Source organism: Dysidea avara, chromosome 7, assembly GCF_963678975.1.
Source record: "Dysidea avara chromosome 7, odDysAvar1.4, whole genome shotgun sequence".
In the NCBI taxonomy this organism is placed as follows: domain Eukaryota; kingdom Metazoa; phylum Porifera; class Demospongiae; order Dictyoceratida; family Dysideidae; genus Dysidea; species Dysidea avara.
The window spans coordinates 22,173,979-22,187,496 of record NC_089278.1 but is presented as its reverse complement, the minus strand read 5'-3'; the positions used below and the strand labels follow the sequence as shown (position 1 = coordinate 22,187,496).

Sequence of the window (13,518 nt, the reverse complement as noted above, 5' to 3'; positions counted from 1 at the left end):
GTTATTTTTCGTGCATAATCACTCATAACTCTTTGCCTGTTTATGGTATTCCAGCCAAAGTTGGTACCGAGATGCGCCTTTATACCCCTCTTCTGTGTGCCAAATTTCAAGGCAATCGGATAACGCGTTCGCGTTTTATAGCAGTTTTTGTAAGTGTGCGAAAAGAGGAAGAAAAATAAGAAGAAGAAAAAAAACGAAGAAACTAAGCCAATTTTTGAAGTCGCATATCTCAGGAATGCCTGAAGCGATTTCGCTCAAATTTGGAATGTGGAGTACTGAAGTTGGAGGAAATCTACACAGCAAAATTTGTCTTGTTTCATCAAGGCAGCACAGAGTTACGGAGGTGCGAAAATTGCGTTTTGTTTCTTCCTGTCAATATACTCACGGGGTTGCGCGCCGGCTTCTTGGGCCGCACGACACACTACCGTGTGTCTTGATTTCACTTTAAAAATACCCAATCTCAAAATAACTATTTTCAACCAAATCATTCAAGTTTATTGTATTAACAGTTTATATAAACCGTGTAGCAAACCTGACCTGCATCTATCATATAGGGGTGAGTTTACACATACTACATACTGTAGTCGGCAGTATTAGAATGAAATTAATAGACTCACATATAATGATCATGCACTAGGGTGCATGTGTTTGGCACATCCTCAATAAAATAAAAAGTCGAAACAAGTTGACTTTTGTACTATAAAAATGTTCAAAGTCTTTCAACAGCTGGGCCCCCAGACCCTGCTACCAGTACTTTTTGTTGTAGTTGTAAAACACACACACCTTCTGGTTATGCCTCTGTGTAATATAGCGCCTCTCTCTCCCTCTGGTTTCGAGTTGGGCTAGTTGTAAAAAGTAGCTATTTTAGCCCCTGACCCAAATGACATCATCCACGCAAGCATCACAATCTCACATGCATCCTAGGCAGGCCAGTAAAACTATTGCATGGTTATGGCTTATGTAATTAAGCTAACTTGGTGATAAATTGGACAAACCCAGGACTTCACTGGGGCATGTGAAATCTCTTAGGCAAAGGAGGTGGGATGATGTTGCTGCAGCAATATCTTTATTAAAATTGCTCCCCTTGAGAGATCGTCATCTCCTTGAGAATTACTGTTAATTTAAGCAATAAACACTTTGCCCCTCCAAACTGGGATCCCATGTCAGTTGTCAATCACTGAAAGGTTGGGTTTTTTCTTTTGACTGAAGTAGTAGGGTTGGTGGGTAGGTGACAAAGCATTAAGTAATGTAACTTGCCGATAAACAAGATAACTTGCTATTGACAAAGTACTACATGTAAATGATGTTCTGGAATGCTTTAGACTGAGCTGTAATGTGTGAAACAGGCATCCCACCATTTGCAAAGGTGCTGCAAGCATATTTGTTGTGGGCTGGACAGGTCTATCCTATGCATGTCAATAACATAATCATTCTGTTCTGTTGACTTAAATGTACTGTGTAAATTAGCATTGTTTATACAACTCATGATGTCAAACACTGGCAATTCTAGACCAGACATACAGGTGGGACAGCATGAACATTGTTATATATATATATATATAGCTGTAAATAAATAAATTTCACATGAGTCTGGGAGTTGCACCTATGTTGCACCCCTAGAAGCTGTAGAAGTTTTAGAATTCAAATTGATACTAAAATTATTAAAAATCTCTATGCCACAACTTTTCCCATGGATTTTTAAAAATTTTCAGCATGGGATCTGCAACCCCATATAGTTGCTTTTGCACCAACATTAAAAGATGGTAGGATTTTTAAAGCATTAATAGCAGTCAAAACAAATATAGTCAAATCCTCAATAACAAAACCATTTCAAATAAAAAACTGAATACAACCATCTATCACTTATCACAACCATCAACAAGTTTTCACTTGAGGCATTCTTGAATTTGAAATATTAAAATTATACAAAACTACATAAGTTGATTTTGGAATCTAGGTAAGTATAGCAGTTGAAAGACTAGAAGCTAAATGACATGTGACATAATTTCCATATTTACATCGAGTCCCAGTAATTTACTCTTAGTTGAAAGCAAAGTAAATTTTAGGTCTGATACTATTTTTGTTCCTGGCTTTCTCCGTCTTCCTGTATGGGTTAAGCTATACAACAAATTAACCAGTATCCGTCAACCAGGTACACATGATAATAGTGTAGATAATTATTGAGATACCTAGATTAAAATTATACATATGCAGAAGGTACAACTCTAGCTATATAAATTGCTTGGCTTCAGTGAATTTAAAATTTATGACGAAAGCTGTCAAATATTAATCATGCTTCAATAGAGAGTTTAATCCAGATTATTACATAAGAATGATACACCCTAGTGAAGCAGTTGCCATAACACGACTTTAGCAGTCATTCTATTAGAACAATCATTAAAAAGGAATGAAAAACTAAAATAAGGATGTAGCCAGAATTTTTTAAATTGATGAGACAGACTGCTCTATTAGGGTATATTGATCTTGTATGACAACTTAAAACCTCTGAGCCTATCTGGAATTACTTCTGAGGTCTTCCCTCAGCATTATCTCGGGTAAACTAGATAGCATAGCTCATTAAAAGTTTATGAAAATTTTGAATAAATATAAAATGACAGATTATTTAGTTTGTCAATTTACTGAACCACCCAAAATTTGGTGAGGCAGCTGCCTTAGATGCCCATACAAGTAGCTACACATCTGACCCTGAAAGGCAACAAAAAAGAAGCAATTATTGAAGTGGCTAAATAAACCCTAAATTCCAATTTACAGACTTCACTTTCTTGCTTGTTAAAACATTTTTCAAATAAAGGTCAAAATACAATGTAGGAATTTGTGGTTTACCTTGCTGCTCTGCCAATCACTTTTAGGATAAATATTTATAAAATATCATTAATGCTAGTGTGTGCCTCAATTCCCTATACATGATAATGAGTATAGTGTGTGAATACACCTGTGAATACACCTGTCAATGCACTATGATATACCATGTGTAGCCTTAAATGGCCAAATGTATTATAAAATTAATTTAATATCCGGGAACTGATTCTGGTATTAAACGCTATGCTGAATTTGCCAAAGCAGTGGACCAGACTGAAGAAGTGACAGCAACAAAAACTACATGTAACAAGGACACAGGAGAAAAACCTGGCACACTACAGAAGTGGACAAGAGGAACATGGTTTTGTGTTGGTGCTGGAGGCCATATAGAAAGATGGCAACCATTGTACAGGTAAGATTAAAAAAATTCTAACACATACAGTAAGCATGCACATCACAGAACTTCAATAACTGGAATGTTGTGATTCACTATAATTCTGTGCTACTGTACATAATTATTTAGTAGAAGGACATTATTTTAGAATGTGCTAGATGGTCCTGCTGGTAGGGCAGGTATCTATGCAAGAAGAAAGGCAAAACACAGAAGACAGACACTCTTTGTAACTAGAATGGGTACATGCCACTCATTGTGGCCTGAAATGGTGGCCGTTTGTTGCATCTATGAGCCTCTAACTTAGGATCATTGATCAAACAGGCAGAGGAAAATCCGGGTTGTCATCTTTTTTTGTTGTAGAGCTGCATATGATTTAGATATACTAAGTTGGTGACCTTTCTTGCTTATTTTAATTCCAAGGGGTATTTAGACAAAACATTTTAGTGGTGCATATCACTTTTGCGGGGAATCCTATTAAAACATTACTACAGCACCAGAGGCGTAACATGGGGGTTATCATCCCTTGATACTTTGTACACACATGGTAGCTGTCAAAATGCTGTTATTGTATAAAATGTGACCGTATTTGCAAAAAGGTACTACTTTCCCACATACAATTTGACCCATTTTGTGAACTTTAAAACTTTGTAACTTTTGTATCAATGCTGAAATTTGTTTTCTATTTTCCATGATTAAACCTACTTTATTTTCATACCGCCAGTGCAGAGAAGTAGCAGTTGTTTACTGACATGTCAATGTGTGGAAAAGGTGTTCTTTTTACAAATCTGGTCACATATTACATAGTTACTGTTATTTTGTTTGTAGGTCGGAGGGTCCAGCTCAAGTTTTCATGTTAGTGGTGATGTGGCTAGTGTGCCAGTTTGGAACTAAAGGTCGAGATGCTTGGAAAACACTGACCATATCTTATGATAATATGTGTCATCTCAATAATTTGCGAGTTTCTCGCTTACCACTACCACTACCAAATGACTTGAAATATATTTGGTTAGATGTGAACAAAGTTATTGATGATTTCCATATGAAAAATCATCGTGATGCTTCCTGTAAACAGAAGTATAGCTCAGAAAACCTACAAAAAGCTAAACCAGATTTGAATACGATGGCATGTGAGCAAACATTTGCATGGTTGAGCCGCTTTAAGAAGATACTTTGTGGCATGCCAAAGACACATTTTCATTTCTTTTTACACCAAATGATAAAGCGTCGCAACAAATATATTTCTTATTGCTATGCCAATGGATTAAGAGTTGTGGCTCCAAAGCCAAAGACAACTGACAATTGATGTGATTAGTAGTGTAATTATTTGGTAGTGTTTGTATGACAGTGTATTTATTTATGAAATTGTATACATGTGCAGTATGACACCAATTCATAAATTATGATTACAATGGTTGTAGAGAACTAGAGTTCAATATGGTAGACATACATGCAAAGCTTGGTGAACAAGGATCATAATAAATCAACTATAAGTACTCAGTATTATATAGCTTGTTTATCGAGTGTCCATACAGATTTACTGTGCTTATGCATATTATCAGCTGTGCACTTAACTTTTTTTTTCAGAAACTGTTGTGTAGAAATTGTATATACATCATGTTGGAGTCATGTAATCAGAGCCCAAATTTATGAAGTATACATTCAAGGGCAGACCCTAGGAGGAGTGCTAACTGGAGCAAAATTTAATGGGGTATCTAACTGGTTGATACTAATACAGTGGATGCATGTGCAAAGCATACTAAGCATGCTATTAGAGCAAGCTCCATGGCTATCCAGGGTCTGGAGGTATGCCTTCAAGTAATTTTTAAAAATACTCTTTCTAGCATTGGATTTAGTAACAATTTGGAAGCAAAGATTTAAAGTATAGCATCACAAGTTAACTCTTGATAATATCCTAGAGGACTGAATACAGTTACAGCATTAATGATTGCTTTGGAATCTTGTTTGGCCTGAAAGGTATTAAACTACAGTAGTCATGTGTAACTCAGATCACTAATATAACTACTGGTACAGAAGAAAAGTTTGATCCATACATGTTTGATGTGTAAATCGATTTAGCATAAAATATTAACGATAGTAGCAGGCACTAGGGATCTTGGGAATACATTTAAGTATCTTTCGAAAATTGTTTGGATTACAGTGTCTCTACATATAGCCATACCTGTCGGTTAGAGCTTGATATCTTCTGAGACATATATAATTGTCCAATTCCCATAGTTGCCCATACAAATTGTTAAGCACATCCACAACTATGGCAGCCAATTTTACACTTGTGATGTAATTGCAGGTAAAGTCCATAGTTAGACAGCAAATACATAAATTAATACTGAGTATGACGTGTTATAATGATGCAACATAAAAACTAATGCAAGGTACTGGTACATCTGACATTTCTATTGTGCACTTATTGCAAGCATACATGTACATAAGTTTGGTTTGGAATCTTGAAAGGTATTAAAATGCATAATATAGTTGACCATGTTGGCAGAGTCACATGTAACTCAGCTCACATATGTAATAGGATTATACGTGGATTGGAACTCCATGTACTGTAACTACAACTATAACTCCACATAATAGGATTATAAGATCATGTAGAATAACATATTATACATTCTGTAAACTGACTTAAAAAGCCATCTACATTCTTATTAGAGGGTAAAATGTCTGGTGGCTGTGCCACAAAGGTAAGCCATGCATCTGATATATGTGTACCCACATGCCCGGTTTTTATAGACTAGGTCTTTATGAAAAGTTTAGATTTGACGTGACAGGATGGTGAGAACAAAAAGATAATAAAAGCAAGAAATTGTTTCCACTGCAATTATATAGTTGATGAAATTGCTATTAGATGTTCATTATGCATGACTGTTTTGTTAGAATTTTTGATATTATACTTAATTTGGTCCCTATATACTACTAAAAAATGGATCATTTTAAGGATGTCTCCTCCATAAGTATAGAAAAATTAACCGTTCTTCTGCATTGTATGTTTTTAACACGTAATTGCACCTATGCTTTGTACTGTCTTCCCTGCTATGTCATAGTAGTAATCTTGAAGGAATGGTCCAGCATCCCAAGCATACCCCACCATAAATCAACCCCTGATGTTAATTTTTTTTCAACACCTTATTAGCTGCTTCAAAATTGATAAAGCATTATTCAAGTATATATGTGCTATTTGTTATTGGCTACAAATTTTACTAATATATAACAGTGGTAAATCGATTGGAAACTAGGAGAGCTTAACCACTAATTTTCTAATCAGGAAATATTGTATTGCTCCCAGGTATGAACTTAGACCATTGTTGCCTGCTGTTACCCTCTGTTACATGCTGTTGCCCACTGTTGCCTGCTGTTACACACTGTTAACTTCTGTTGCATGCTGTTATCAACTGTTACCCTCTGTTGCCTGCTGTTACCCACTGTTGCCTGGTGTTACTCACTGTTGCCTGGTGTTACCCTCTGTTGCCTGCTGTTACCCACTGTTGTCTGCTGTTACCCACTGTTGTCTGCTGTTACCCACTGTTGCCTGCTGTTACCCACTGTTGCCTGCTGTTACCCTCTGTTGCCTACTGTTACCCTCTGTTGCCTGCTGTTACCCTCTGTTGCCTGCTGTTACCCACTGTTACCCTCTGTTGCCTGCTGTTACCCACTGTTGCCTGCTGTTACCCAGTGTTGCCTGCTGTTACCCTCTGTTGCCTGCTGTTACCCACTGTTGCCTGGTGTTACCCTCTGTTGCCTGCTGTTACCCACTGTTGTCTGCTGTTACCCACTGTTGTCTGCTGTTACCCACTGTTGCCTGCTGTTACCCACTGTTGCCTGCTGTTACCCTCTGTTGCCTGCTGTTACCCACTGTTGCCTGCTGTTACCCAGTGTTGCCTGCTGTTACCCAGTGTTGCCTGCTGTTACCCACTGTTACCCTCTGTTGCCTGCTGTTACCCACTGTTGCCTGGTGTTACCCTCTGTTGCCTGGTGTTACCCACTGTTGCCTGCTGTTACCCAGTGTTGCCTGCTGTTACCCACTGTTACCCTCTGTTGCCTGCTGTTACCCACTGTTACCCTCTGTTGCCTGCTGTTACCCACTGTTGCCTGCTGTTACCCACTGTTGCCTGCTGTTACCCACTGTTGCCTGCTGTTACCCACTGTTGCCTGCTGTTACCCACTGTTGCCTGGTGTTACCCTCTGTTATCAACTGTTACCCTCTGTTGCCTGCTGTTACCCACTGTTGCCTACTGTTACCCTCTGTTGCCTGCTGTTACCCACTGTTGTCTGCTGTTACCCACTGTTGTCTGCTGTTACCCACTGTTGCCTGCTGTTACCCACTGTTGCCTGCTGTTACCCTCTGTTGCCTGCTGTTACCCACTGTTGCCTGCTGTTACCCAGTGTTGCCTGCTGTTACCCAGTGTTGCCTGCTGTTACCCACTGTTACCCTCTGTTGCCTGCTGTTACCCACTGTTGCCTGGTGTTACCCTCTGTTATCAACTGTTACCCTCTGTTGCCTGCTGTTACCCACTGTTGCCTGCTGTTACCCAGTGTTGCCTGCTGTTACCCACTGTTACCCTCTGTTGCCTGCTGTTACCCACTGTTACCCTCTGTTGCCTGCTGTTACCCACTGTTGCCTGCTGTTACCCACTGTTGCCTGCTGTTACCCACTGTTGCCTGCTGTTACCCACTGTTGCCTGCTGTTACCCACTGTTGCCTGGTGTTACCCTCTGTTATCAACTGTTACCCTCTGTTGCCTGCTGTTACCCACTGTTGCCTACTGTTACCCACTGTTGCCTGCTGTTATCCACTGTTGCCTACTGTTACCCACTGTTGCCTGCTGTTACCCACTGTTGCCTGCTGTTACCCACTGTTGCCTGCTGTTACCCACTGTTACCTTCTGTTGCCTGCTGTTACCCACTGTTGCCTGCTGTTACCCTCTGTTGCCTGCTGTTACCCTCTGTTGCCTGCTGTTACCCACTGTTGCCTGCTGTTACCCACTGTTGCCTGCTGTTACCCACTGTTGCCTGGTGTTACCCTCTGTTGCCTGCTGTTACCCACTGTTGCCTGCTGTTACCCACTGTTGCCTGCTGTTACCCACTGTTGCCTGCTGTTACCCACTGTTGCCTGCTGTTACCCACTGTTACCTGCTGTTACCCACTGTTGCCTGCTGTTACCCACTGTTGCCTGCTGTTACCCACTGTTGCCTGCTGTTACCCTCTGTTGCCTGCTGTTACCCACTGTTGCCTGCTGTTACCCACTGTTGCCTGCTGTTACCCACTGTTGCCTGCTGTTACCCACTGTTGCCTGCTGTTACCCACTGTTACCCTCTGTTGCCTGCTGTTACCCACTGTTGCCTGCTGTTACCCACTGTTGCCTGCTGTTACCCACTGTTGCCTGCTGTTACCCACTGTTGCCTGCTGTTACCCACTGTTGCCTGGTGTTACCCTCTGTTGCCTGGTGTTACCCACTGTTGTTTGATGTTATGCAGTTGGTAGTATTCATAGGTGCACACAAGGATATTAACATGGTTGTTACTCTGTTACTCTGTTACTATTGTAACCAGTAACAAGCAGTCTAATTTCCAAACTTACATACCTCATTTCAAGCCACATATGATGACCATGAATTCGCCAAATTTTCCCCATCCAAATATTTTCAATGCTGGTGAACAAAATAGCAAACCAAGCGTTGAGCTAACCGACTTTCTACTCGACCAAGGACTACTGGGCCAGGCATCACGGTAGAGCCAAATCTGCTTCGACTACCTCACTAGGTAGCTAGCTAGCTACTGTACACGTCAAGGTACACTGGCGTGGTATCCTCAAACCTCACCTCGAAGCGGGCGTGACAAGTAGCAAGTCCTACCATATTAAGTACGATATTCACTATTCCAGAGAGTGTAGATCTACTGTTAGTTGATAGCTGACTGCAGGCGCTGAAGAGGCGTGGAACTCCAGTTTTCGCTTCATACACAGCAATTAGTAATCTAATTAATTAAATAGGGCGTGCGCTTTGCTAACAATTCGCCAAATTTTATTTTGCCGACTGATATTTTGCTTGATTCGCCAAATTTTTCCTCCTCCAAAGTTTCCCTCCGTACGGTAAGCACTAAAGACATAATTTGTTATTCAGGGCCATAACCAGACTTTTATCTTTAGGTGAAAAGGTAGATCTTTTTTGTGCGTTGTGGATGCTGGGTGTGCAAAGCAGATACTAAGTGTGCTTTAGCCACACCCATCATGCAAAGCAGTGTGCTAGAGCTAGGAGGTCTGGGGACATGCCCCTTCCAGGAAAATTTGGCTGAATTTCAATTGCTAAAACTTTTAGATTGAACTTTTGCTGCTAACTTTTTGGACATTTACACTGAAATTGTAGACCTTTTTCCAAGAGGAGGGTTCTTCAGTACCTCCAGAACCCTCACAGGCCTGTTACTTGATTTCTATAATTAGTTGAGTATTTATCATTGAAGATAATTATAAATAAAATAATCACTTGTCTTGTGTAATACCTGCATTTATTTTTACAGATTTTCCTACCATTGTAAACCATCCTCCTAATGGCAGTGAAGATCACAGATGTGTATCTTGTGTCTTTGGTATGTAAATTACTCATGTATACATGTAATTGGGTATTATCATGCTAAGTCAGCATTCAGCAGAGTTTCACTATTAAGTATCTGACTCATTGCTTCACTGCCTTTCTTTGTGGATTCATACATAGAGAGATAGCTACTGTTACATATACGTACTCTATCACGGTGGTTGGTCAACAATATATACCTCAAAGTTCTATTAATAGTGGTACTTTTCTGTGCATACACAATTTGTTATCCAAACACTAACTTCAGCTAGAGTTCTATAATAACTAGTTATTTAGTTTATCATGTGTCATACGTATATACCGTATGGAGGGAAACTTTGGTGCCATTGAAATTTGGCGAATGACTATGAATTCGCCAAATTTTCCCCATCCAAATATTTTGCTGGTCAAGAAAATAGCAAACCAAGCCTTGAATTAATCAATTTTCTACTCGACCAAGGGCTACTGGGCCAGGAATCACGCAAGAGCCAAGCCTGCCTTGACTCAGTACCTTACTAGGTAGCTAGCCACTGTACACGTGGTATCCTCAAACCTCACCTCGAAATGGGTGTGACAAGTAGCGGGTCCTACCATATTAATTACGATATTCACTCTTCCAGAGGGTGTAGATCTACTGTCTAAATAGTATTACTTATATATGGCTCCTGCTGAAGAGGCGTGGCACTCCCAGTTCTCGCTTCAGACAATGATTAGTAATGTAATTAATTAAATAGGGCATGCGCTCTGCTAACAATTTGTCAAATTTTATTTTGCCAACAGTGATATTTTGCTTGATTCGCCAAATTTTTCCTCCTCCAAAGTTTCCCTCCATACGGTGGATGTACTAAGCAGCATACTGATGTAATTTTGTGTTGCTTATCATCCAGATACAATTATTGGCATTGCACTTGTGACAATTGTTCTCTGTTTAGTGTTATTGCTTCTCTTACTCAGTAAATGGAGGAAAGTGAACAGCAGTGACAAACATGTAGAGTATACCACCATGAAGCAATGATGTGCACCATTTCTTGTCCAAATATTCAGCAACAACAAACTTGAATATTACTGTGTTATAATTACATATATAGCTACCCTCTGACTGCGTGGTTTATGTTAAGGTCATGAGTTGTGTGATTATAGATAATGCAAAAGTTTTTCTACATTTTCTCCAGTAAAATATACAGTTTCATGTCATGTTCTCATATAGTTAACACTTTAAAAAATGAATTAAAAAAAATATATAAATTCATTACTGTGCATTAAAACATATGTACTGTGTAAGTCTATAAGCTATCACACCACAAGTCTGAATCTACACTGGGTGTCAATGGTTGAGCCAACTACAAGATCTTCAGCAGGTAGAGTAGTTATGTCTCCATTTGGTTGAACCATCATATAGTACTTCTTCCCATCAGACTCCACATAGTACCGTAAATCTTGTACACCATCAACATCCTCTTGTTTGAATCTATATATGTATCCCTATATATAGATAAATAAGTATATTATTAATAGTAACAATATGTGCACACCTCATCAGACACATCCCCTGGTAATGCTACAATGTTATTGTCTGCATCAACAGCAAGGTAAAAATTGTTTTGATTTGCATTAAAGAACTGGTCCCCTTGACTGTTAGAACTCCATGCAACAAGATATGCATCTTCATTTAGTACTCCTTCAACTGTGGAAAAGTTACAATAGATTAATATGAGTTATCTTAATGGTTAACTTACTAAGTGATAGAGCAGCTGTGACATATGGAGAGTCTCCTGTTGATATGATGTGAAGTGGATTACCAAGTGATAGACTGACTGCAGCCACTGTGGATGGTTGTATTACACTCAATGGGTATGGTGTCCTGTTAAGGTGGCTGTTGAGTTTCCTGGAGAAATTTCCAATAGTAATGTCACAAGAGCTTTTGGTGACAATAAGTCTTGTTTCATTAATGATGATGCTAAGTTGACCTCCATCTGGAGAGAGGTCTAATGATACCTTATCATTTTGTGGTTTGGTGTCCTTATTGAGTAGTTCCAACTGACTTGAAGATTTGTTCAACATAATAGTAGGCTTGTTATGTTTATAAGAAGGCCAGGTGGCACCATCTTCTGATAGTGTTGAAGCAGTGAAGGAAGGACTGAACTGAAACTTTTCCACTTTGTATTCCATGATTCTTTGTAGTTATCTACTTCTTTCTTGAATATATGATCCTCTTTTATCTGATTTTGGTCTGCTTTACTGAGCAAACAGTACCCATTTTATATTGTAGTAACTTCCTGCTCATGTTTATGAGCTAAACACCATCTTCCTTTACCATCATCCTGTACTGTGTCTGAAATAATGCTGTCTATTCTTTGCACAACACTGGAGGATAGCCATACATTTACGAAGTGTTCTGAAGTGTCTTATATATTAGCGATATGCATGGACATTCTTGCAAATCAAATTTTGTAATTCACTTTACTAAATCAATATTCTGATGCACATGTACATCTAATAAAGTGACTATAGTTTAAGGTCAAATGAGAACATGGTGCTAGAAGGAAGCAGGAAGTGATTGTCTTTATGTAATATCCTTATTCAGTGGGTTGTGCAGTTTTAATTATTATTTAAACTTAATCCCAGTATACAGTTCTCTTTTTATGTATGCATGACTGTATGGTAGCTCGCCAGTTTTTGTGAATGTTCTTCTTTCACCGCAGCATGTTGCCACCTTGTTGCTGAGCATCCTACTCTTATATTGACGTATTGTATTTGACATGTAACATAGCTACACTGTGTGTACACTAGGAAGGGATTGTGTCACTATTGAGTCATTTGTTAACATTCTTCCCGTAGTTAGTACTTCTAAATACTCTTCCTGAGTACTTATCATGCTATATGTTTAGCCCACAGTTCATTGACAGCCCACCAAGAGTAAGTATGACATCTTTGTAATTAACACCCTGGCCCTTCAGCCTCTACATGGCTGGTTATAAAGAATAATGATACTCACTGTTTCGAATTAGCGTGCAACTAAACCTACCCAGAATGCATGGAGTATGTATAGATCTACATATTTAGTCTATAAGATTAACAATTAATAAATTAATGATTTGTAGCATGTTGCCCTGTATACAATAGCTGAATCCAAATGGAAAAATGGTGTCAATGTCATTGCTCTATAGGTGACTTTTCTGCTGACTCAGCTACCCAGTACACTGTATGGCTGCTAGCTATATCTATGTACCTCTGAAAAGAAACCATCTGTAGTTAAACAACACTCTTCCTGTAGTTGGTACTTCTAAATACTCTTCCTTTAGTTAGGCTTTGATCATGATATATGTTTAGCCCACAATCCCTTCCTAGTGTATACACGGTGTATGTTGCATGTCAATTGCAAAAGTGTAAAAGAGTCAGTAAACATGTATTTGTGTCATGTATATGCATATACATATATGTATATACTCGGAGGATAATTTTTACTTTTACCCATGGCCATGCAGAGAATGTATGGTTTGTTTTATTAAAGTATACAGTTATTTAATGCAGTTGACAGTGTTTAATATATGTATCTTATAGATCACCATACTCCATGCAACTTGTAAATAGAGATGTCATGTACATGCAACATTGACTATTGCCTATGCACAAATGCTTTCAAATAAATGCTTTAACTTATCACAATGCTTTGTACAATTCTGCTGCTTGACAACCAAGGGTGGTGGATAATTCCCATC

The 13,518-nt window shown here is 39.0% G+C and overlaps 2 protein-coding genes across 2 annotated transcripts in view; one reads left to right on the top strand and one right to left on the bottom strand.

Moving 5' to 3' along the window:
• Positions 1-9,994, top strand: part of LOC136261104 (uncharacterized) — a 39,531-nt gene extending 29,537 nt beyond the window's left edge. Inside the window, exon 4 of the mRNA XM_066055074.1 lies at positions 9,747-9,994. The gene's annotated coding sequence lies outside the window, so the exon portion shown is untranslated. The remainder of the gene's footprint in view (positions 1-9,746) is intronic.
• A 977-nt stretch (positions 9,995-10,971) lies between these two features.
• Positions 10,972-13,114, bottom strand: LOC136260957 (uncharacterized). The gene is made up of 3 exons (XM_066054882.1): positions 11,536-13,114; positions 11,332-11,483; positions 10,972-11,281 (listed from the first exon to the last, which is right to left on the bottom strand). Exons 1-3 carry the CDS (start codon positions 11,966-11,968, stop codon positions 11,093-11,095), a joined length of 774 nt encoding a protein of 257 aa, XP_065910954.1. The 5' UTR covers positions 11,969-13,114; the 3' UTR covers positions 10,972-11,092.
• Between the last annotated feature and the right edge of the window lie 404 nt (positions 13,115-13,518).